Source organism: Kogia breviceps, chromosome 14 (genome assembly GCF_026419965.1).
Source record: "Kogia breviceps isolate mKogBre1 chromosome 14, mKogBre1 haplotype 1, whole genome shotgun sequence".
Lineage (NCBI taxonomy): Eukaryota > Metazoa > Chordata > Mammalia > Artiodactyla > Physeteridae > Kogia > Kogia breviceps.
The window spans coordinates 22,265,870-22,286,537 of record NC_081323.1 but is presented as its reverse complement, the minus strand read 5'-3'; the positions used below and the strand labels follow the sequence as shown (position 1 = coordinate 22,286,537).

General features: G+C 43.6%; 1 protein-coding gene across 10 annotated transcripts; it reads right to left on the bottom strand.

Moving 5' to 3' along the window:
* Positions 1–2,191: 2,191 nt before the first annotated feature.
* Positions 2,192–19,633, bottom strand: DSN1 (DSN1 component of MIS12 kinetochore complex). 10 transcript variants are annotated; one of them, XM_067011904.1, is made up of 12 exons: positions 19,260–19,596; positions 18,912–18,974; positions 17,471–17,513; positions 16,919–17,245; positions 14,303–14,376; positions 13,594–13,666; positions 11,723–11,810; positions 7,101–7,160; positions 6,626–6,700; positions 4,502–4,649; positions 3,546–3,633; positions 2,192–2,963 (listed from the first exon to the last, which is right to left on the bottom strand). In XM_067011904.1, the coding sequence occupies exons 3-12, from the start codon at positions 17,496–17,498 to the stop codon at positions 2,860–2,862; spliced, it is 1,065 nt and encodes a 354-aa protein (XP_066868005.1). In that variant the 5' UTR covers positions 17,499–17,513; positions 18,912–18,974; positions 19,260–19,596; the 3' UTR covers positions 2,192–2,859. The 10 variants fall into 10 exon arrangements, with proteins under 10 accessions (XP_066868005.1, XP_066868007.1, XP_066868006.1 ...); XM_067011906.1 differs by having other exon boundaries at positions 16,919–17,191; XM_067011905.1 differs by lacking the exon at positions 18,912–18,974 and having other exon boundaries at positions 16,919–17,191; positions 19,260–19,633.
* Between the last annotated feature and the right edge of the window lie 1,035 nt (positions 19,634–20,668).

The following is a 20,668-nucleotide window of genomic DNA, read 5'->3' as shown; positions in this document are numbered from 1 at the left end:
TTTCTTTAGTGTTAAGTATCACTGACTAAAAGCAAGATATTCTCTTAACTAAAGTAGGGCAAATGGAAGAATATTACCCAAACATGTAAAGGGCTGCAACTGTCTATAGTATTCACCAAGTGCAATTCCTGAACCAAATTTGGGGAGAGGGAAAACTAATACTGAGCACAGCCTTTTATTATATGATTTGTGTTTATCTGTTAACATTTACTGAGTGCCACATGGGTTCTAGCTGACCCTCCACTCCTATATATATGTTCTTGGTTAGATTATTAAGCCCCTCCATGCCTGAGTTCCTCATCTACAATGACAAAAAATAGAAGCTATCTCATAAAGTTGTGGTCTATATGTGTATGGAATACTCAGAGCTTATTAAATATTCTTTTTCTGTGCTCTATCTTGCATAGCTGTTGAAGACACAAAAACATACTTCTTATCCTTGGGCTTAAACAAATTCTTATCAACAAAAGATGTAATACAATGCAGTAGATAAAATGGGGCTGGGGAGGTACAATCACCTTTGGAGAGAGGTGATCTCTCCCCATTTCACAGAAAGGAAGTTCAGGATAAGGATGAAGATTCACTCCAAATTCTACACTCTTTCCAGTATACTATTCTGCTTCTGAGAGTAGGCAATTAACACCACTCCTGATTCTTAAAAGCTTTCCCTGGGTCTGTCCAGTTTCCCTTCTTGCTCTACTCTGGACAATATTATCTACTCTTAAGGCTTTAACAACTAGGTATCAGTAACTTCCACATTTTATTTCTAGTCCAGGTTTTCCTACCCAGTTTTCCACTTGTATATCCAACATTCTAGTTGACATGTTTGGCATCCCAAACTGAACTGCAAGCTTTCCCATCTCATTTTCTGCTCTATTACCCACCCCCTCCATCATATTCATACCACTGTTCTAAACTTACGTTATTTAATCTAACCCTTATAGCATCCCTGTGAAATAGATTCTATCATTCCCCTAATCTTACAAATAAGAGGTTAAATAACTTTTTCTCCTTCAGTTAATACGTGGCAGTTAGGCGTTTAACACATAGGTGACATGCCTGCTATGTTCCAGACACTGTGGATGACTCCCAGCACAGGCTGTCATTCCCCACCTGAGGACTACAATAGCCCAACTGGTCTCTCACACCCACACATACTTGCTTCTGTCTGTTCTACAAACAGCAACTGGAGTGATTTTATTTGGCTGCTGCCCCGTGGCATGCAAAATCTTAATTTCCTGACCAGTGACTGAACCCGCGCCCCTGCGGCGAAGTGCAGAGTCTTAACCACTGGACCACCAGGGAAGTCCCTGATCTTTTAAAAATAAAGCTCTGATCCCGGGCTTCCCTGGTGGAGCAGTGGTTGAGAGTCCGCCTGCCGACGCAGGGCACACGGGTTTGTGCCCCGGTCCGGGAAGATCCCACATGCCGTGGAGCAGCTGGGCCCGTGAGCCATGGCCGCTGAGCCTGTGCTCCGCAACAGGAGAGGCCACAACAGTGAGAGGCCTGCGTACCGACAAAAAAAAAAAAAAAAAAAAAAAAAGCTCTGATCCCTTCTCTCCCTCTCTCAAAACCTTCCAATGACTTTCGATTATCTTTGTCTCACGTGGCTCTTACACTTTTCTCTCTCCCCTCAGACCTTTGTAAATGCTGCTTTTACCTCAAATAACTGCCCTATTTAACTCCTTTCTCCTTCCCAAGTTAACTAAAACATCACTTCTGTGGAAAAGGGCTCTCTTCTTGTTCCGTGTCTTTTTGTTCCCTTGTCCCCACTAGACTGTGAGCATCATGAAAGGAGGTCCCGAGTCTATTTTTGTTCTTTGCTCTCTTCCCAGTTCCTACAACTGTGTGTGGCATATAGCAGGGGCTTTGCAAATCTATGAAAGAATAAGGAATGTAGGTCAAAGCAAGGAGATATCACCTCTCACTAACTGGTGCTTAGGCGAAGGCTTAAGACTTAGGATAATGACTGGGTATTTAAGTGAAATGGATTTTGTCCTAATAGGAGGATCAGAGAATAAGAGACACTAACAATAAATTAGTTGGTGTTTTACTGGTAGTTAACGCTGAGGCGTATCTCCACACTACTGTTCACTTCCAGATCCTGGCAAAGAACCCTATTTTCTGCTATGCCTTCCCTGCCTTTTCATTTCTTTATACACTCAAAATATACACAGAGACAAGGGAAAGCTTTTAAGCATGTGCAATCTTATAATGCAGATTATTAACAAATATGGAGAACAATGAAAAGAGGTACTTAACCCCTTCTTGCCATGAATCCAGGATTTAGGATGTCGACTCAATATTAAAAGCTAAAGCACATAGACATCAGGATATAGAGAATGAGTGGTACTTCCTTCAATTTGGACATGTTGTGATGTGATTTATGTATCCACACGATGCTACAATGCTCACAACTCCTCTACCTAAAATCACCTTCAAAGCCACACTAGAAATCAGTCTCATTCCCTTTACAACCAGAACGACCCCTAAAATGTTTAATGGATTTGGCCCTGAATGACTGTGTTGTTTCAAAACCTGAAAAACATCTTCACAAGAGGAAGGTTTCTGATCACAAAGGATATTTAAAAGAATGGGCCACTAGTTCTGAAGGTCATTCCAAAGCAGAAGTCTCAAGCATTCTGCACATTCTTGGAAAAAGTTTCTATATGACATCTTTCAGATGCATAAATTCCATCATTTTAAGAAAAAAATCGAAGTGCTTTATAGTCAGCCAGTTATCTTCAAAGGCAACAGGGCAGATGTCACAGCTTAGCCCGTTGTGCAGTTGCCGTGCACTGGGGCACTCTTCCTGTTTCTCTCCTCTGGAGCAGCCTGTGGCAGAAAAGCTGCATAAGGTCACTGACAAGATTTAGAGCAACGTGTGCTAGGTTGCTTCCGTAGCTGAAGCTTGAGCAGTTTTCGAGCTGGTGAAGGATCTAATTGTTGCGTGCTTCTCTTCCCTGCAGAGAAAAGGAGCCAAAAAATAAATTTCAATTGAATTCAAATACCATTTATTGAAAACTTATTGTGTGGACACTGTGCCAGACACACAGAAGGGCATTCCAACAACAAATTAGAGCATGTGCCCTCTATGAGATGGCAGTCTGGTAGGAAAGGCAGCTGCAACTACAACCACAATACCATCCAATGAATAATGAAATGAAGGTATGTGTAGCACATAATTTAGGGCTGGAGGTGGTCAGGAAAAGTGGTGGATAAGTAATGTCAGTGTCACTTAGTGGATTCTTGAAGAATGAAAAGAGAAAAAAGGCAATGGGTATTTCTTAAGTCTTGGATTTACCCAAACAGCACAGTTTGTGGAGATTTAATTCTCAGTCTACTGTGCTTCTGTGGAATTTACATCTACAAATTTCCCATCAACTTTGAGTACCCACAACGTAATAGTTATTGTGAGGGGAAAAGAAACCCTACCAGATATAGGCCTTACCCTCTGAGACCATATGTTTTGAAGGGCAGTGTGCGTCCGAAGGGCTATGAGACATAAAACAGCACAAGCTCTGGTCCCCTTAAGACAGGCTTACCGAGCTGTACTGACACCTTCTGGAGGCACTGGGTACTTTCCTCCATAAAGGCGTGCAGCTGCTTCATGGATCCTTGCAGTTCGTCCATCTGCAGACAAAAGACAGCTGTGAATTGTAAGGGTCCAGGCGTCTTTGAGGCTCCTCAAACATGTCAGGCGAGCTCCTGCTCAGGAGTTTTGCTTTTGCTGTTCTTTCAACCTGGAATGCTTATGCCAGACATCCACACTCCACTCTTCTCCACACTGCTCTATGCCCCAGCAGGCTGACCTGCACAACCTCCAACAAGATCTCACGTCCTCTGGTTTCTGGGTGGGCCTGGCCAAGACGGAGCCAAGTGCGAGGGAGCTGGATGAGGTCAGGGTACTTTACCCAGGCCTGCTTCCGGAAGGGTCATCTCGAGTTAGCTGTGTCTCTCAACTGAACGTCATGGCTCTCTCAAAGCATCCCACTATGACTCCCTGCGAGGTGCCACAGTAACTGTTCCTCCCTCCAGCTGACAGGTAATAATAGCTCAGCTGCCTCTAAGCCCCAGATTACGTTTGGTTTCCTGAAACCCACACTTTGCACTTAGCCCCTCTGTAAACAGACTCTCCTTGAATTATCCTATATCAAATGCCATCTGCTTCCTGCTAATACTTGGGGTGATACACTACTATTCTCCAAAATGTCCTCATGGATCATCCCTCATTTCTTTCAAGTCTTATTAAAGTAGACCCTTTGCAGGACCTTCAACCCCTCTATATAGCAGCCTACAGCCCTCCCTCCACCTGATTTATTAGCACTTATCACCATTTATTCGTTTCTTTTCTTCCATTGTCTCTCCATGTTTCCCCAAGGTAGAGTTGAATATACTCTTATCACATCTAATTACACATATTCTCCATGTCTTTTAATTTCCAAGGATGACAAGGTAGCAAAGCTGGATAACTCAACAAAAGAAACGCGACCCAACTTACCACCAACTCCATACAATCAAAGACTTTATTCTGGTTCTGTAATATTTTCTGGTAGTCAGGCTTTGTATTAAGGACTTCTCTCTGGGAAGACCCAAGATATGTTGCAGGTTCCACTTCAACTTCAGTATTTTTGATTTCAGTTGATCCTCTAAACACAAAACAAAAGAGCTTTCAAATAATTTTATAATCATTTTCTGGGGAAAACAGTAAAGATTACCTAGGGAAAAAACATCCTAGAAGGCTTTATTAACCTGAATCAATATTCTTCCACCCCACTGAAAGTACAGGCTCTCTAACTAACAGGAGATTCTGAGATCATTATCCAATATTATATTTTTATACCCCTGGACTCCAGGAAATGCTAGGTTAGATGACTTCACCTAACAGTAAGGTCCATTTACAAAAAGGACTACACTTGGGGTAAAGCCAAAGCCTGCTATCCTGAAGTCAACGTCTATAATCTTTTACCAAAGAGATGCTGGCCCACTTCAATTATCTAAAATAACTAAGGGCTTCCCTGGTGGCGCAGTGGTTGAGAGTCCGCCTGCCGATGCAGGGGACGTGGGTTCGTGCCCCGGTCCAGGAGGGTCCCACATGCCGCGGAGCGGCTGGGCCCGTGAGCCATGGCCACTGAGCCTGCGCGTCTGGAGCCTGAGCTCCGCAGCGGGAGAGGCCACAGCAGTGAGAGGCCCGCATACCGCAAAAATAAATAAATAAATAAAATAACTGAATATAAAGAATTCCCTCGAGGTCCAGTGGTTAGGACTCCATGCTTTCATGGCTGAGGGTGTGGGTTTGATCCCTGGCTGGGGAACTAAGATCTCGCAAGCTGCACAGTGTGTGGCCAAAAAACCCCAACAACAACCACAAACTGAATATAATGGACAGTTCATGAAAACCGATGATGACTCTTTAGTAACAGCTACTACAATTTACTGAGTGCTTACTGGGTGCCAGACACAGCTAAGCACTTTCCATTTAACCTTATTTAACCCTCATGATAACCCAATGAGGTATGAACTAATATTATCCCCATTTTCAAATGAGGCACTTCAGATTGCCCAAGGTGACAGAAGTAAGGAGTAGTTAGGGTTTGAATAGAGACAGTCTGCTTCCAGAAGCATTCCTCTTAACTATTAAGCTATGCCCCATCAAAAGTTTTTATTCTGGGGCTTCCCTGGTGGCGCAGTGGTTGAGAGTCCATCTGTCGACACACGGGACACGGGTTCGTGCCCCGGTCCGGGAGATCCCACATGCCGCGGAGCGGCTGGGCCCGTGAGCCATGGCCGCTGAGCCTACGCGTCTGGAGCCTGTGCTCCGCAACGGGAGAGGCCACAACAGTGAGAGGCCCGCGTACCACAAAAAAGAAAAAAAAAAAAAAAAGTTTTTATTCTGAAACTGCTATCTTATACATTATCTTCATAAATAGAACATTTAAAGGGTGAAGAAAGTAACTAATAACCATCAATGCTTAGATTGGGGGAGTTTTTCAAACTGTGTTCCTCAAAGCACCTCTCTTCTAAAAAGCCACTTTTGCAATTACTATTTTGGCTAATGTTTTATAGTTACATTTCTAGCTAAGATTCTATTTGGGAAAAAAAGCTTAAAATCACTGGTTTGGATGGTAAAATGAAATCAAAATCTAGCACTTACCCATTTTCTTATGCCTTCAAGACCCAGACAAAGATCCTCTCTCTCCTACACATCATCTTCCATTACCCATTTCATGTCTGTATCTCCGTGAAGGCCCTGGCCAGGGTTCTCTCCCATACCTGCAGCTCAAAGGCCATGTGCTCACTGAAGTCCCTTGATACTGTTCTTGGCCCAGCCCCAGGTTGCCAGGTACAGGGAAGAAATGTGCCTGTCTCCCCCAGGATGTGGAATGGCAGCCAAGGACACAGAACAGAGGCAATTCTGTTCTTTGACTGAAAAGAGTGACAACTCTTCCTTCCCTTCCCCCTCACTCTCCATTTACAAAGTGCTAATATACACGTTACAGAAATCTGATGAGTTGATTCGCCTCTAAGAATGGATTCATCGTTCAATTTGTGCTAACAGAACTGAAATCAATTCAAATCAAATTCCACAAGGTAAAAGCTTCCTACTTCCTGTCACAGATCTAACCTGGATATGGTCTCTTCAGCCTCCTCCTGGTAGCGCAGCAAGAGCTGATCCCAACTCTGACGTTCTAAAGAAAACCTATAGGAACAGAAAAATATTCAGTTAATTTTCGATCATCTCACTCTGAATCACTCAGGGCAACAGTAAGTGTATTAGATGTCTACCCTGGTTCTAAGATATGAATAAAAAGGTCATAAAAGGATGAGAAAGCATGACCAATTCAGAGGCTATTAATTTAATCAAATCAAACATGAGTTCTTAATATCAAATTCACATCTTTAGTCTCTAGACTCCATTCTATGAAACTGGCCATCAGCACAGCCCATAAAGTCCCAGTGTACAGCTGTCTAACTTCCAGTGTGGATCCATTAGTATTGACACACTGAACAGGACATTTACTGTTCCTTTTCCCCAGGTTTAGTTATTTTCCCCATTTGAATTTAGATTTTCCAACAAAGGTTCACTCATTTTCACTTACTTTGTTATATATTCCTTCATCTCAGCCACTGATGTTTCCAGAGACAAATCTGGTGCTCTTCTAGAATACAGACAGGATGATGAGATTAACACAAACCTTCCAAGAGCACTTGCTATGGACACCTTATATAATTTTAATGGCAATGAAACATGTTCAGAATTTATCTTTCTTTAAAAAAAAAACTTTTCTGGGCTTCCCTGGTGGCGCAGTGGTTGAGAGTCCGCCTGCCGGTGCAGGGGACGCGGGTTCGTGCCCCGGTCCGGGAAGATCCCACGTGCCGCGGAGCAGCTGGGCCCGTGAGCCGTGGCCGCTGGGCCTGCGCGTCCGGAGCCTGTGCTCCGCGGCGGGAGGGGCCACAGCAGTGAGAGGCCCGCGTACCACAAAAAAAAAAAAAAACAAAAAAAACAAAACAACTTTTCTGAAGATTTAAATTTATTTATTTATTTAAAAAGTTTTCTTTAATTAATTTTTTTTGGCTGCGTTGGGTCTTCCTTGCTGCATGTAGGCTTTTCTCTAGTAGCACTGAGCAGGGGCTTCGTTGTGGTGTGCGGGTTTCTCATTATGGTGGCTTCTCTTGCTGCACGGCACGGGCTCTAGGTGTGCAGGCTTCAGTAGTTGTGGCACATGGGCTCTAGAGCACAGGCTCAGTAGTTGTGGTGCACGGGCTTAGTTGCTCTGTGGCCATGTGGGATCTTCCTGGACCAGGGCTCGAACCCGTGTCCCCTGCATTGGCAGGCGGATTCTTAACCACCGTGACACTAGGGAAGTCCCAGAATTTATCTTTCAACAAATATTTATTCTTGGGCTCTATTTCACTTCTGCACCAGGTAACAGCTTTCTCAGTGGTCTCTTCATCATCTATTTCTCTCACCAATTCTAATCTGCACACAGCCAGATTAACCTTTCTTAAAATATTCCTTTAATTTTTTCCTTGCTTAAAAATTCTGTGACCCTCCACTGCATTCAGAAGAAAAGCCAAAACTCCTTAACCTGGCACTTAAGGTTCACTTAAGGTTCTGGCTCTGTCCAGCTCATTAACTTTGATTCCTATTACCCTTTATCTATTCTGTCTCATATAATGCCATTCAGCATCAAACATCTGAGGGTTTCAATCTCCAAAGTTTTGTTCCCGCCGTTTTTTTAGCCTCTTCCCTTCCCACTAATTAAAACCTTAACATCTTTTAAGAACCAACAATACGTTTCCATATAACCATCTTATATTCCCACTTAAACTGAAGCTACTGGTTGGATATGTTTTACTTAAACCAATGCCTCGGCTCTGTAGGGCGATTAATCCTAAAGGAAAAGCAGGAGGCATTGAAAATGCCAAAATTTTGCAGATGTACTTGGTACTCTACCTGGCAAAAGCAAATCAGTGGAGTCACCGTTCGTGTTTTTCTACCAAGGCCTGTGAAAAACAGCCTCTGTCACCTCTGGCTGAGATGCAGCAGCCTGTGGCTTAAATATACTGCATTAAGTTATGGGAACATAAACCTTATTGCTGTTTCATTACCATGCAGAGGCCAAATATGAGCAAATGAATAGCATCCTATATTAATCTTCCAAAGATGGGTTATGGGGGCTTCCCTGGTGGCGCAGTGGTTGAGAGTCCACCTGCTGATGCAGGGGACATGGGTTCGTGCACCGGTCTGGGAGGATCCCACATGCCGCAGAGCGGCTGGACCCATGAGCCATGGCCGCTGAACCTGTGCATCCGGAGCCTGTGCTCCGCAACAAGAGAGGCCACAACAGTGAGAGGCCCGCGTACCGAGAAAAAAAAAAAAAAAAAAAAAAAGATGGGTTATGGGTAACCCAGGTGACTGTATTATAGTTTAATTAATGGAATAAGAAGAGAATAAATAGCTTCAGTGCTGCCTGATAAATGTAATTCTCTCATGGTAAGATATGTACAGTGAAAAACAAAGGAGTGCTGATGGAAAAAATATATATATATATACTGTATTAAAAGAGAAGCTACATTGAACTAAAATATTTTTCATTTCCTTAATAGTAATGTTCATTCTAAGGATCCACAGAAAGGTAGACCTTTGTGAAGTCAAAAGTGTAAGCCCAAGTTACATGATTTGTTACAGGCAGTGGGTAGAGGGTTGGGTGCTGCCCCTGAAGAGGAACGACCGGTTTGGGGGTACGACTGCAAAATTTCTCCTAATATTCTTGCTTGCCAACAGCTAAAGAACATAAATTTATCTCCAACTTGCATGGCTAGTGAAGATCTGAAGAGCACTTTTCCTCTCATCTTTCCATGGCTGGTTCCTTCTCACCATCCAGGTCTTATAGGTCTCAGTGCAAAGGTCAAATCACTAGAGGACGTCTCTGAACACTCTAGCTAAAGCTGCCCACCCCTCAAGTCACTATCATATTAACTGACTTCTTAGATGATCACTATCTGAAATCATTATTTTCTTTTTTTTTTTTGTGGTACGCGGGCCTCTCACTGTTGTAGCCTCTCCCGTTGCTCATGTGGGATTTTCCCGACCAGGGCACGAACCCGTGTCCCCTGCATCGGCAGGTGGACAGGACTCTCAACCACTGCGCCACCAGGGAAGCCCTGAAATCATTGTTTTCTATGTATTTGTTTGACTGTCTCTCCTATTACAATGTATAAGAAGAGAGACCTTGTTTGATTATTTACCACTATTTATCTCCAGTTTCTAGAAGAGCCTGGTACGTAGGAGATACTGGATAAACGTTTGTTGAGTGCATGAACAACTGTCTAATTAAAATAAAAAGTTTTACTTCTCCAAAGAAGACATACAGATGGCCAACAGGCACATGAAAAGATGCTCAACTTCGCTAATTATTAGAGAAATGCAAATCAAAACTACAATGAGGTATCACCTCAAACCCATCAGAATGGCCATCATTCAAAAGTCTACAGGGAGTTCCCTGGTCTCCTAGTGGTTAGGATTCCAGGTTTTCACTGCCGTGGCCTGGGTTCAATCCCTAGTTGGGGAACTGAGATCTCACAAGCTGCATGGTGAAAAAAAAAAGTCTACAAATAATAAATGCTGGAGAGGGTGTGGAAAAAGGGGAACCCTCTTAACACTGTTGGTGGGAATGTAAGTTGGTGCAGCTACTATGGAGAACAGTATGGAGGTTCCTTAGAAAACAAAATAGAATTACCATATGATCCAGCAACCCCACTCCTGGGCATATGTCCAGAAAAGATGAAAACTCTAATTCAAAAAGATACATGTGGCTTCCCTGGTGGCGCAGTGGTTGAGGGTCCGCCTGCCGATGCAGGGGACACGGGTTCGTGCCCAGGTCTGGGAAGATCCCACATGCCGCAGAGTGGCTGGGCCCATGAGCCATGGCTCTTGAGCCTGCGCGTCCAGAGCCTGTGCTCCGCAACGGGAGAGGCCACGACGGTGAGAGGCCCTCGTATCACAAAAAAAAAAAAAAAGATACATGCATCCCAATGTTCATAGCAGCACTATACAATAGCCAAGACGTGGAACCAACCTAAGTGTCCATCGACAGATGAATAAAAGATGTGGCATATGTGTGTACACACACACACACACACACACACACACACACACACACACACACACACAATGGAGTATTACTCAGCCATAAAAAATAATGAAATAATGCTATTTGCAGCAACATGGATGGACCTAGAAATTATCATACTAAGTAAGTCAGACAAAGAAAAACAAATTCCATATGATATCACTTATATATGGAATCTAAAATACAACACAAATGACTTATTTACAAAACAGAAATAGACTCACAGACATAGAAAACAAATTTATGGGGGACTCCCCTGGTGGTCCATTGGTAAAGAATCCGCCTTACAATGCAGGGGATGCGGGTTTGATCCCTGTCAGGGAACTAAGATTCCACATGCCACAGGGCAACTAAGCCCATGCACCACAACTACTGAGCCTGCATGCCCCGGAGCCTGTGCACCACAACTAGAGAAGAGAAAACCTGCACAACTAGAGAGAAACCTGCATGCTGCAATGAAAGATCCCACATGCCTCAACAAAGATCCTGCGTGCTGCAACTAAGACCCAACGCAGCCAAAAATAAATAAAAATAAATAAAAAATAAATGTAAAAATCTTAAAAAAAAAAAAAAGAAAACAAACTTATGGTTACCAAAGGGGAAAGGGGGTGGGGAGAGATAAATTAGGAGTTTGGGATTAGCAGATACAAACTAGTGTATATAAAATAGATAAACAACAAGGTCCTACTGTATAGCACAAGTAACTACACTCAATATCTTGTAATAAACCATAATGGAAAAGAATATATGTATATGTAACTGCATCACTTTGCTGTATACCAGAAACTAATACAACATTGTAAATCAACTATACTTTAATTAAAAATTTTTTTAGGTACTTCCCTGGTGGTCCAGTGGCTAAGACTCTGCAACCCCAATGAAGGGGGCCCGGGTTCGATCCCCGGTCAGGAAACTAGATCCCACATGCCGCAACGAAGATCCACACACGGCAACAAAGGTCCCGTGTGCTGCAACTAAGACCCAGTGCGGCCAAATAAATAAATATTAAAAAAATATTTTTTTAAATAAATAATTAAAAGTCCTAATTCAATTATAATTTTGGACAGAAGGGGAATTGCTCTTACCCTTCTGAATCTTCAAAACATTTTTGTAGAGTTCCATCACTTTCCAGTCTGTCTGCAAAATGTTTCAATTCTTCAGAAAGAGAAGATGCTAGAGAGAATAGAATAAAATTATATGTTATAAAATAAAGATAATATAAATTTTCACAGTGAGCTGATGACAAAGATATCAATGTGGTCCCAGCTCTAGGGTCCCCTGTTACATTCTCACCCATTTAAAAAAGTGGTATAAATATGCAGGAAGATTTTATCTTTTTTGTTTGGATAGGTATAGATAAAATGAAAGACAACTCCTCTTTATAACATTTATAATAGTGTTTTTTACACTTGACTGGTGAAAAAGCAGTTAAAAAGATGTATCTGCACGGACATTTCATTCTTTTCAAGAGGTTTGATCTGCTGGCACTGGTTGGAAGAACATATTACAGAAGTCAAGCAATGGGCGAGAGTGTAATGAGAAATATTGGAGGCAAATAAAGAATTATGGGCATAAGGTAAAAACAGGTCTCTGCTTAAATTTGGAAGAGTTCACAATTAAATTCAGGTGAGGAATGCAGAGGGGAAAAGATATGTTAAACAGCTATCAAAATAACCTGGGCATATCTACTCTAATTATAGTGATAGTGCAGTTCTGAGATAAATAGCTTTAACTAGCAAGTAAGTCCGAGTTCATGTATTTTCTAGGTCTTTTTTTTTTTTTTTTTTTTTTTTTTTGGTCTCTCCCGTTGCGGAGCACAGGCTCCGGACGCGCAGGCCTAGCGGCCATGGCTCACGGGCTTAGTTGCTCCGCGGCATGTGGGATCTTCCCGGACCGGGGCACGAACCCGTGTCTCCTACATCGGCAGGCGGATTCTCAACCACTGCGCCACCAGGGAAGCCCTTTCTAGGTCTTTTAAGTGGGTAACACTGAATATTTCTGACATGGATGATTGTGTAATGACACTGTAAGGAGAATAGCTACTTTCTGGAAAGCTGAAAACTGATTGCTGGGAAAGAATATTTGTAACTTACATCACAAACAGCTAATTTCCTTAATATAGAGAGTTTCTACAAAATCAATATAAAAGAGCCAATATCCCAATTTTTAAAAATGAACAAAGGATATGGACAGACAATACACAGAAAATAAAGCACAAATGGCTCTCCTCTAAAAATATGAAAAAATTATCCTCTTCAAAAGAAAAAGAAACACAGATTAAAAGTACAAAAAAATACCTTTTATCACCAATTAAACAGTAAAAAATCTACACTTTTAGTTACAGTATAATTACACTAGTTAATTTCCAATCTAGAAATTTATCTTACTTTTACTTGAATATGTGCCAAAAGGCTCATTATCCATTCAGTGCAACAGTAGAAGACTGAAAACAACTCTAAAAGTCCATCAGTAAAAAACTGGTTAAATCAAATATGGTACATTTATAAAATGGAGTATCATGTAGCTACTAAAATGTCAAGACGGCTCTATAAGTGTGATATAGAACTATCTGCAAGATAAGTTAAAAAATAACACAAGGTAAAGAACAGTATAGAGTGGTTTACTCATTTGATTTCAATGGATAAATGTTTAGAAATGCAATAAATCTCTCTGCAAGGATACACAAGAAGCTGGTGACTGTCGTTGTCTCTGGGAGGAAAGAACTGTGATTGGGGTCACGGTGGAAGAGGGGCTCACTTTTTTCACTTTTGGACCTTCTGAACTTCATAAACATATATTCTTATTTTTTTTAATGCAACTCCCAAGAAATGAGGGGAGCTGGTTTTGTGAGGCAGCAGTTCCTGTAAATGGGGATCCTCAGAATGCGGCTTCAATTCACCTTCATAGAAGGTACAGACCAAGGTCAAAGCTCACTTGTCTAGTCTTAGTAACTTACCTTTGGCTCTAAAACTTTCAAGACTGAAGCCCTCAGTGCCCCTTAGGAAAGGTTCAAGTTTCTGAACAGAGAACTAAATAAAGAAAAGCATTTTCAGTACAACAACCAAGACTTCCCAGGCCAGTCCTGAGTTCATATAATTTTATGATGTTTAATAAATGTGAGTAAACATGATTTAATTCTACACCTAAGATTTTTCATATAAACAAAACAAAATGAGAAAATCAAAAGGTAAGGGAAAAACTTTGTTGCCTAGACTGTATGATTTGATTTTTGATTCAGGAAAAAAAATGGTCATTTAATGCACACAAATGACTTGCTTATCTAAACTGATGTGATCACCAGTCAGCCATATAACACCAACTTAGAATGCAGTCAGACCTCAAATGACTGCTTAAACTTAGATTTGACCTCCACTCACCGTATATTCCCATCATTTGCTGCCAGGGAGCAAAATATACTAGATCGGAGAAATCTGACTGTTAAGTGCTCAGTGACAGCAGCACCAATGGGACTGGTAGAGCCTAGTCCAGAGACAGATCAGCTCCTGGGATTAAAGCTGGCTTTTAAATTAATCCCACTGGAGAGAAATATCTTTTACCCTTTACTGATAAATCACACAGTATTGATCTCTCTTTGGGGATGTCATAGTAACAGTTTAAAAAAAAGAAAAGAAAAAGAAAGCATTTCCCAATCCTGAGACTCTCACCTGGAAACTGGAAAGCAGGAGACAGCCCAGCCGTTTGCTTTCTGCTATGTTGACACTGATGGATCTGCAGAGCTCTAACATAAAATATCACCACATTGAAGGAGATGGACACTTAGACAGTTAGCAAAGTAAAAAAAACTGAAAAATTCCCTCCTCCTTGATGTAGTCCAACTTAAGAAAACCCAAGCAGCCTTCTCTAATTAAAGGGAGAATTCATATAGAGTCACATCTAATTTGTTCAAGATCACCAAAGAATGACGTTTACCCATCTGTGCATCCTAACTTTGAAAAGTTATAAGAACCTTTTATGTACTACATTAAAATCTTGTCTTGCTAAACAACGTAGATTAAAAAAAAAAAAAGTTAACTCCTTTTATATTCACCGTTTGAAGAAAGGAGGTGGGAATATTTCAGTATTTCTATGACAGGCACTGCAGTGTGCTTTAAATACACTGTCTTGGGACTTCCCTGGCAGTCCAGTGGTTAAAGACTCTGTGCTCCCAGTGAAGGGGGCGTGGGTTTGATCCCTAGTCAGGGAAGTAAGATCCCACATGCTGTGTGGCGCAGCCATGAATGAATGAATGAATACATACATACATACATACACACACTGTCTTAAGAATCTTCTTATAAACTATGAGCTCCATTTTATGGATGGGGAAATTGAAGCTCAGAGGGGATAAAACTTGTTTGAAGCCAGAGACTGGTGGAGCCAGAATTCAACCCCAAGTCCATCACCAAAACCTGTTTTCCGACTAATAGCATGCTGCCTCTCTATAATGACCTAATGATACATTAACAGTAATTTGTTGAACACTTGCTATCTAAAAGGCATTTTATTAAACGCTATACACACCTCATTAAAACTTGAGGCAAGTATCTTATCTGGGTGAATCGCTTTTAATTTTTTATTATTTATTTATTTATTTTTGTGATACGCGGGCCTCTCACTGTTGTGGCCTCTCCCGTTGCGGAGCACAGGCTCCGGACACGCAGGCTCAGCGGCCACGGCTCATGGGCCCAGCCGCTCCGCGGCATGTGGGATACTCCTGGACCGAGGCACGAACCCGCGTCCCCTGCATCAGCAGTTGGACTCTCAACCAGTGCGCCACCAGGGAAGCCCTCTTTTTAAACTTTTTTCCCCACACTGCCCAGCATGTGGGATCTTCCAAGACCAGGGATCAAACCACTGCCCCCTGCAGTGGAAGCACAGAGTCTTAACCACTGGACCACCAGGGAAGCCCCAAGTATCTGATCAACTCCATTTGACAAAGGTTAGGTAATAGGTAACTTGCCCAAGGTCACACAGTGAGTCAGCCAGAACTAAACGGGCATTTTACATAATTAGGCCACTGAATCCTCAAACAACTAGAAGACACAGATACTGTTTTTTCGATTATGTTCATTTAAAAACATCAACTATTATACAGCAAAGGAAATTTGCTTTGGGAATTGGGAGAGATACATGTCTTTTTGCCCTCCAGTTTCAGCTGTCTGTGTTTTTAAAGTTCTTTTGTACCCTCTCTCTTGATTACTTCTCCTTGCTTTTAGTCATGAAAAACTGGATACCTTCTGCCTATAACCAAAGAAACTTGGCAAGTGGCTGGTAGTGACCAGGAGATAACAAATCTTATTATGCATCAGTAATTTTCTATTGAACAGAACTTTAGGCCCACATGCTCTGGAACAGAGATGCAGGTTAGCACAATCTTAGAAACTGAAGTTTCTTGGCACATCCATGGAGTAAAGTGCATGAGCCTAACTGTGGTAGCAATTTTCTGACATGCTACATGGCTGTTTTTACTCAGAATTCCTTCTAAACATCAGACCATCTGGAAGTGAGGTTATGTCTTTAAAATAATCACCACAGCTTAACACTTGAACTATTTATTTGCCATGTGCCAAATACTGTGCTATATATCAACTCATTTAATTCTCATACAACCCCGTCAAATAAGTATTATTTCATCCTGTTTACTGATGAGGACCATAAGGCAAAGGAGGTTAAGGGACCTGCTCAAGGTCACACAGGCAGTAAGGTCTTCCTGAAATGTGTTACTTTCCATATTAAATCTTGTACTTCAATGCTTACTGAGATGCTATTATTATAAATTCACACAAAATCACATTCAAATACAGCATGTCTAAAACACTAGGTTTTTACCCTAGATATTTTTATGTGTCCTTCCCTCTGAGATATTTTCAGTTATAAAGCCTAAAATCAGGTAGCGACCCGCCCACCTTCTGTTCTGCTTAAAGATATGAGGCTGAAAGCCACAGGAAGAAATCTTTACTTCTAGCAAAGATGAATGTTGAACATTCACTTAGCAGAGGTGAGTGATGAACAACCATAAATCAGATTTTCTGTTCATGGTATAAATTACAGTGGGTAGCTAATAACATGATATAAATAGCAATGCTACTGAATACTTACTAGGTGTTTGACATCAGTACTTATAAGCTTAGGATACTCCTACAGATGAGGAAACTGAAGCTCAGAGAGATTTGCTCAGTCACATAGCTAGTAAGCAGCAAAGTTAAGTCTATCTGTCTGCCATACCTCACTGCCTCTTATCTGAGCTGGAACTCCATTGTCTTATGTACATGGCACCCCACCTGTGATGCCCTGATGAAAGGGAGGCAGTGACTTCCGCCGGTTTGTTTCTTTCATACTTGCTCGCCGCCAGGATTGCCTCCTGTCTTGATGACGGGCACACTGTTCTTGGGGGGACAAATGAAGGGACCTGGATTGAAGTCCTTCCTGGTGGCTGAGATCACAACTTTCCCCTTTTTTAGGGCTAGAGCCAAGGTGAGTCTGTTCCTTTGAAACGCCTTCAGTCATCTCCAGGGAGGTGGACGAATTACCACACGCTTCCGCAGGGTTGGGATCTGATTCCAAATGATGATCATGAGTCTTAGATGCCACTGGTTCCTCTTTTAGCACTTGTTATAAAAAAGTCAAAATACAGAATCAAACCCATCACAACTAAGTATCTGTGCAAAAAAGTGGAAAAAGGAAATGTATGCCCCAGATCATGGAAACACTGAGGAAGCATCTCTGCAAATACGTGAATAAGTGCTTTCAAGTCCACCAGGAGCCAGGAAAGTATTTAGGTAAAGCTCAGGAACCTGAACCCAAGAGGTACTGAATGTCACTAAAGTACTCACCTTCTACAATCTCTGATCTAGAAGTCATCCTGGGTGGAGAACCCTGAAAACAGGAAAATGAGGTGATCTGTTCTCCACATTTCAGTCCCAGTCTTGCTGGGGCTTTACTACCCCAGGATCGGCCTTGTGCTTTCTAGTCTCTTTGAACTGCCCCTCTTTGACCCATGAAATTCTACCTGCTTGACAAGGCCCAGTCCAACCCCGCCTCACCCACCCCCTCCAGAGAACATCTGCACAGCTCATCACCTCCTGTTCTCAATTTCTACAGAATTCATCACTAGAAATACTCACCTTAACATGTAGCCCATCTTATTTCCCAGTTATTTTGTGTTTAACAAGTGCCTAAGTGCATAATTCAGTTGATGGCATTATGATCTACATGGTCTTCAAAACAGGAAAAAAATCACATTATCCTTGATTAATTCTAAGATCCAAAGGCCTGTTTATTCTACTTCCAATCGATTTAGTTCAGATCTCAAAATTTCTACCACTCTCCTCCACCTCCCCCAAGAATCTAACAGTCTCTCCACTAGTTGTTTTTTTTTTTTTTTTTTTCAGTACACGGGCCTCTCACAGCTGTGGCCTCTCCCGTTGCGGAGCACAGGCTCCGATGCGCAGGCTCAGCTGCCATGGCTCACGGGCCCAGCTGCTCCGCGGCATGTGGGATCTTCCCGGACCTGGGCACGAACCCGTGTCCCCTGCATCGGCAGGCGGACTCTCAACCACTGCGCCACCAGGGAAGCCCCTCTCCACTAGTTTTTCCTACATGCAGCATTGCTCCTCTCCAATCCATTCTTATTTATTTTACTTTTGGCCGCGCAGTTTGTGGGATCTTAGTTCCCCACCAGGGACTGAACCCTGGCCCTCACAGTGACAGCACGGAGTCCTAACCATCGGACTGCTGGGGAATTCCCTCCAATCCATTCTTTAGACAGCAGCAGAGATTCCTCCAGTGTACTCAACACCTTCCAGAAGCTAGTCCTAACTAGTACCCATTCCTGCTTTCTCCTGCCACTCCCATTCCATGCACCACTTTTGACTCTTTGCACACATTGCCTGTAAAGCTTATTCATCCTTCCTAATCGAGCTCATGTGCGAAGCTTTCACACCATTTCTCTTTGGCAGAGCTGGCTGCTCCACCCCTAGGTCTCCCTAGCACTGGCTGTAAAGTCCGTTTACGTGTCTGCCTCCCCGGCCAGACTGTATTTCTAGAGCCTGTTACAGACAACTAACGGATTGGAAAAGGGCAGGGACATGACTGAGGCATCTCTACATCGTCCATGCTTCCCCCACCCCCAACCCAAACAGAAATCGGTGCGTTGCGGGGTGCTTAGTAAAGACAAATGAATATACGCGAAGGGACAACATGGCAAAGATAGCAGAACGAAGGGTAGGTCGAGGATCTACATCGCCCCAGTTAACGACTGTATCACTCACTCACATGAAAGCCTGGATAATAGCAGCAATCACTGTCGCCCGTTAAGCCCTTATTACATGCCAGGACCTGTGTGTATATGCAAACAATTTACTTGCATCATTATACCGTTTAATCCTTTCCACAGCTCTGTAAGTACCATCATCAATTCCACGTTGCAGATAGGAGAACTGAGGTTCAGAGGGGCAAAAGCCTGGCCCAAACTTGTGCGGCCAGCCTGGAGCAGAGGCGAAATTCCAACCCCGGCCTGAAACCCACCCCCGAGCCTTCAACCACTGTTGTGGAGTTTAGACCGCTGGCTCGGCAAACAGGCCCCGACCGAGAGCTGCTGCCCGGCCTCGGGTCTCCTCTTACCCGGAGGTGGCTGCAGCGTCCCCGTAGTCCCCGCTGTCGGGGGTGACGACGGGTTAGGCCTGGACTGGGCCGAGGTGTCCGACCCCAAAGAGGATGGTGCGCGGGTGAGCGGGGCCGCGTACAGGGAGGGGTCTGCGACTTCCTGACCTCAAAGCGACGCCCGTCCAGCCCAAAGCCTCCGTCCCCGAAAAGCAAGTCCGCAGGCCACTGTCCGCATCCTCGGGAGGCCCCCGCACGCCCTGCGCCAAAGCGTCTGCTCCTTCCTGGTCTGGGCCCGCTGGGCAGTCCGCCGCCCGCGCCAGCCCCGCCTCCGGTAAAACTCCCGCCAGCCGAGGGCGCATGCGCCGCCGGCGGCCTCCAGGGCTCGCGCACGCGCACACGCAGAACGCCGGCTTCACTCAAGGTGCATGCGCAAACTGGTGTTCAAGACTCTTGTTACCCAGCCCGCTTTCTCCAAGTTCTTCCCAGCCCAGACTTTGCCAAGTTACACCTCCTCAGCTACGCCACGCCCAGGGAGTCGCTAACTGGGCCGCATCACACCAGCGTATCCTTTGCGCCCAGTATGCCTAGAGCCTTTCTAAGATGGGGAACAGAGGTCCAGGGAGGTGCTTGCCAAAGGAATACAGGGCATTAGCGGGTGGGCAGTGATGCCTGCTCCGTCGCTAGGCCATAGTCACCCCTCCTTTTATCTTCTCAACGCCGAAAATATGGACCATGACTCTTACACTTTTTCCAGTCCTGCTCTAGCACATATTCTCCCTTTGTGGTCCCTTCTATACTTGGCAAAGTTCAAGAACTCTCCTTTGTAACTTCACTGCAGGCCAGCCCCTCCCCAAACTGCTTGCCTCTCCTCTCGTCATCCCCCATTGCTTCTACTCCTTTGCTCAAGCCATTCCCTCTGCCTGGGAAGCCCTTCAAGCCTTTTGTTCTTGGCAAAATTCTCCGATTTTAAGCCTCAGCTGAGGATTCATCTCTCTCAGAGCCTTCTCTGAGGCCCCAGGCTGAAAAGCAGATCCCACTTCTGTGTTCCCAGGAGCCCAGCCTGTGCCTGGTCCACTATCCTTTGCTGGCTTGGGGGCTCCCAGATAGCAGACTGCTGCTTCAGCACCCAGCATGATACCATCAGAATGTCCCCTTGCATGTGCAGTCCTTTGAGATCTGAAACCTCCAAGTGTTGAATTACAAGCGGTCCACAGAAACTGAAAGAAGGGTTGGTGAGCAGCAGCTGGAATGTGACTGTGGTCATCCTTCTATAGCAGCTGTGGTCCTTGGAAAAGTTTTCTGGTGGTGGCAGAAATCTGCCTTCCTGAAATTTCCACCATGTGGTTCCAGCATGTTGGCTCCCAACAGACATCTGAAAGCAAGAGATTTGCTCTTTATTCCCTGAATATCACTTTCCAGAGCCAGTT